The sequence below is a fragment of the Castanea sativa genome, chromosome 1, assembly GCF_040712315.1.
Source record: "Castanea sativa cultivar Marrone di Chiusa Pesio chromosome 1, ASM4071231v1".
Lineage (NCBI taxonomy): Eukaryota > Viridiplantae > Streptophyta > Magnoliopsida > Fagales > Fagaceae > Castanea > Castanea sativa.
Window position 1 is genome coordinate 70,173,163 of NC_134013.1, and position 4,091 is coordinate 70,177,253.

The following is a 4,091-nucleotide window of genomic DNA, read 5'->3' on the forward strand; positions in this document are numbered from 1 at the left end:
TAGTTGATGTTACAAGTTCCTACCCATCTTGTTGGTCTCAAAGTTCTTCCGGAGTGGTTGGAACTTTTGTTGGGTGACAGTGCACATCGTATCTGTAACAACTCAAGGAAAAACGTTAGTCATATCTGCGCTATACCTTAAAATGACTAGTCACAATTGAGGTTCCTTGTAGTTATTAATAAAACCCAGTTTAAGCTAGTAAATTTCCGATGTGGGACTCATCACACATCCACACACATCACACAATCAATCAAATTGGGGCATCACAATTTCCCTCACTTAAATCCCTAACGTCCTCGTTAGGGCTCACTTTGTGGAGTAGTGTCTCCGAGTCCACCCGGGGTTATTTGGCTGACTCTGATACCATATGTAACGATTCAAGGAAAAACGCTAGCCACATCTGCGCTATACCTCATTAATAAAGTCCGTATCTACTCAATAAATACCCGATGTGAGACCCATCACACACCCGCACACACAATCAATCAAATTGGGATACTACAATATTAAATGCTATGTAGGTTATTGAGTGTAATAAATGCGATATTGATTGATTTGACCCCTTGATTAACTTTTTAAGGACTCATATAGATCAGTCATTGTGAACAATGAGAAAATTCTTAGATAGTCCCGGAGTATAGTAAAATGGTGCTCCCTTCTCTCACATTCATGGTGGACCCCATCATGAATTTAATGAGCGGACCCCACCATGAATGTGAGAGGAGGGAGCACCATTCTCCGTGCTCCGGGAGTACCTAAGAATTACTCGTGAACAATGTATTGAGCAAATTGAGTTGGCCACGTGTGCCAATCATGACAGACATCAATGAAAGTTACCATTTTACCCTTGCATCAGTATCAATCTATATCAACAACTATTAAAAATTTATAAAACAATGTGTTATTAAAATTATGGTATTTTTGTGTACTCTAACTCAGTTTGCACTCCTTTGTAAGTGTTAGGTGGGAGGTTAAGTTGAAAATTCAAAACCAATATCACTTGATGGGTGTGTAACTTACCGATAAAATAAATAAATTTATTGTTTTGTATAAAATTAAAAAAAGAAAAGAAAAGGAAAAAACAAACAGTATGCCTGTAACTATGCTTAATTCTCAATGAAGTTATTGACCCAAAATGCAAAGTACAAAGTATGCGTTTATACCAAACCTGCCACCTGCTAACCTATGGGACATGGTACTATGGTAGTACACTGCCAAGCCAACTCAACTAGTTAAGGGGTTTATACTCAATGAATTACCAAAATTCAAACAGAAAACAATTATATCGAAATTTGATTGCAGGGAATTTTCCATTGCTTTGTCTTTGTCCAGCCTGAGCTGGTCAAGACTAAGATCACAATCAGCATTGGATCTAAAGACTGCATCTGGTACAAATCTTGAAAAATCATCAAGCAAATCTGGATGATCATCAAAAAGAGTTGCAACCTGAAAATTGTAAAACAAAAACCATTAAGAATATTAAAATCCAGCCCACTAAGACTACTGAAAGTTACATGAATAAAAAAACTTCAGAATTAAAAAAAAAAAAAAAAGAGAGCCATAACACATGTTTACCTCATTGTAGGCCTTAATTGTTATGCCCTTGTGCTCCTTCTGGCACACATTCATAATGTCTTGGAATGCTTTATAAACACGTTTATCATTTTGAAAGCGTTTCTGTACAAAAAAAATTCAACATTAAACTGCAAGGAACCAACATTTGCAGTCGAAATTCAACAAAGCAAACCAATATCTTCACGTTTATCTTGTTCACAAAGCTGATAGCTTCTTGAAATTCATCCTTATTTTGTGGAGGACCTAGAAATTCAACTGTTGACTCACTCTTTAAGGAAGCCAAATTTGCATTCACTCCAAAACCTTCAACTTTCCTGGCAAATTTTCTTTTGCCTTCGTTTAACTCAAGGTGTTCAACACTAAGATCACGATCAGCATTTGTAATGGTCCTATCCCGCCGGATAGGATTCTGAAAGAAATAGATTTATTTGCTCACTATTAAGAATCTACTGAAAAGAATAAAAAGATGAAATGTACAAAGAAGGTATTAAAAAAATAACCTTTTCCACATGCATTTTCCGCAATGCAGGAGTGGCAGAGCTCCGCATAGTAAAAAGCTGAAATGAGTTCTGTGCTAAAACAGATACTGCTACCGGAACAAATTTTGTGAACTCATCAAGCAAATCTAGATGACCATCAAAAAGAGTGGAAACCTGAAATTGAAAAACATAAACCACTAATAATACTGAAAATTACATTAACAAGAAAACTTTCCAATTAAACAAGAGCAGAGAAACAAACAGAGCCCCAACATATATTTACCTCACTGTAGACCTCATTCATGTCCTTGTGCTCCTTCCGGTGCATATTCAAAATGTTTAAGAATGATTTATAAACATGTTCATCATTTTGAAAGCGTTTCTGTAGGAACAAAGGTCATCATTAAACCACAAGGACCAACATTTGCAACTGAAATTCAACATGACAAAAAAATAATTTCACCTTTATTTTGTTCACAAAGCTTATAGCTTCTTGAAATTCAATCGCCTTCTTTTGTGGAGCAGCCTCATCATTATCAAGGGTTATTTCATACCCCTTTGGCAAGAAGGCGTTAAACCCAAAAATCAAGTAATTATGCCCTTTAAATAACTCCTTCACTCTGGCAATGACGCCATCGATGTTAGTTCTGCAGGAACAAACAATGGAAAAAACCGTTAACATTTAAATGCAATGTTTCGTTAATCCAAGACAAAAACTTCATTGATGCAATGAGTGTACCTTTCAGCCTTAAAATCTTTCATGACCTCAAGGAAAATGTCATATTTCTCTCTTTGGTCTTGAAACGTGTCCTTCACCGCCTTGATATAGGTTAAGGCGTCAGTCTTTTTTGGTTTCCGCCAGGTAACACTAAGACCACTACCTCCTTCTCCACTCTCTGGGACTTGGGATTGCCCATAGCTTCAAATCCACAAACACATATACCAAGGGCACAATTCAAACTCAAACACTAGTACAGAAATATTACATAACCCATATCTCTTTCCCTCACAAAACCCCATATAAATTCAGCAAATACCATCATACAAAAACTCACCAAGCAAAACACATAAGAGAGGTTAAACCAAAAATTTTGAAAAAAAAAAAAAGTTACAGAGAAAGAAACTTACGAGTCTTCAGGAGAAGAACCAAAGGGTCTCTTGAATTGCAAAGAGCTATCATAAACGTTGTCTCCTAATCTCTTCATCTCTGAACTAATCCACCGCGAAAATCACTACTCACCAACAAAAAGAAGAATGAAAAAGACCTATAATGAGACACTGTTTTGAGCCTAACTTATTTTAATTAGTTTTGGATAAACATTAATGATATGAATATATGTTGTGTTGATTGAGATAAAATAGTTTTAAATTTGGATGAGTTAGAGGAGTTTGGATTACCGCATTAGTTTTGCTGATAGAAAGCTACAATCCGAGGATTTTTGTAGTTTTGAATGCTCCTCCTTCTGTAGAATTCTAATCCTTGTTTATAGGCTATTTGCTACTAGTATTATTTATCTAGCATGAATGGATCAAAAAAATTTGAATAGATCTCTACAGTTGCGGCGGGTTCTTTGGCAAGGGACTGAGGTCATTGCAAGATTATTACGTAAAAAATTAAAAAAAAAGGGGAGAAATATATATATATATATATATATATATATATATATATATATATATATATATATATATGACTAATTACAATTTACCCTCTTGTGGTTTAGTCGAGCATTTTCTACCCTAGACCCTCAAACACTTTGTACATATATGTATATATATATATGACTAATTACAATTTACCCTCTTGTGGTTTAGTCGAGCCTTTTCCACCTAAACTTCCAAACACTTTGTACATAGGGAGGTGCTAATTCAGTTACAAGGCCTTTGATTGATTTAGTCGAAATTTAAGTTGCCGTGGTTTGAAATTTAGCTTAGTTAGTCAATTACAGTTCCATAACTCATATCTGTTAAAAATAAAGCTAAATATGTATTTTTGCTCTCTTTTATATCTCTCTCATCTCAAAACATAAAAAAAAAAAC

At 35.1% G+C, this 4,091-nt stretch overlaps 1 protein-coding gene across 1 annotated transcript; it reads right to left on the reverse strand.

Annotated features, from left to right (window-relative positions):
* Positions 1–1,224: 1,224 nt before the first annotated feature.
* Positions 1,225–3,259, reverse strand: LOC142633352 (paired amphipathic helix protein Sin3-like 2). The gene is made up of 8 exons (XM_075807573.1): positions 3,183–3,259; positions 2,794–2,973; positions 2,518–2,701; positions 2,338–2,436; positions 2,076–2,228; positions 1,748–1,984; positions 1,576–1,677; positions 1,225–1,446 (listed from the first exon to the last, which is right to left on the reverse strand). The coding sequence occupies exons 1-8, from the start codon at positions 3,257–3,259 to the stop codon at positions 1,225–1,227; spliced, it is 1,254 nt and encodes a 417-aa protein (XP_075663688.1).
* Between the last annotated feature and the right edge of the window lie 832 nt (positions 3,260–4,091).

Bases quoted from the DNA above. Each gene is read 5' to 3' on its own strand.
- LOC142633352 (XM_075807573.1), bottom strand. From the start codon at position 3,259: ATGAAGAGATTAGGAGACAACGTTTATGATAGCTCTTTGCAATTCAAG. The intron at 2,229-2,337 runs GTAAATATATGT...TTTCAATTTCAG, and splicing joins TGAATGAGGTCTACAGTGAG to GTTTCCACTCTTTTTGATGG. The intron at 1,447-1,575 runs GTAAACATGTGT...TACAATTTTCAG, and splicing joins CAATTAAGGCCTACAATGAG to GTTGCAACTCTTTTTGATGA.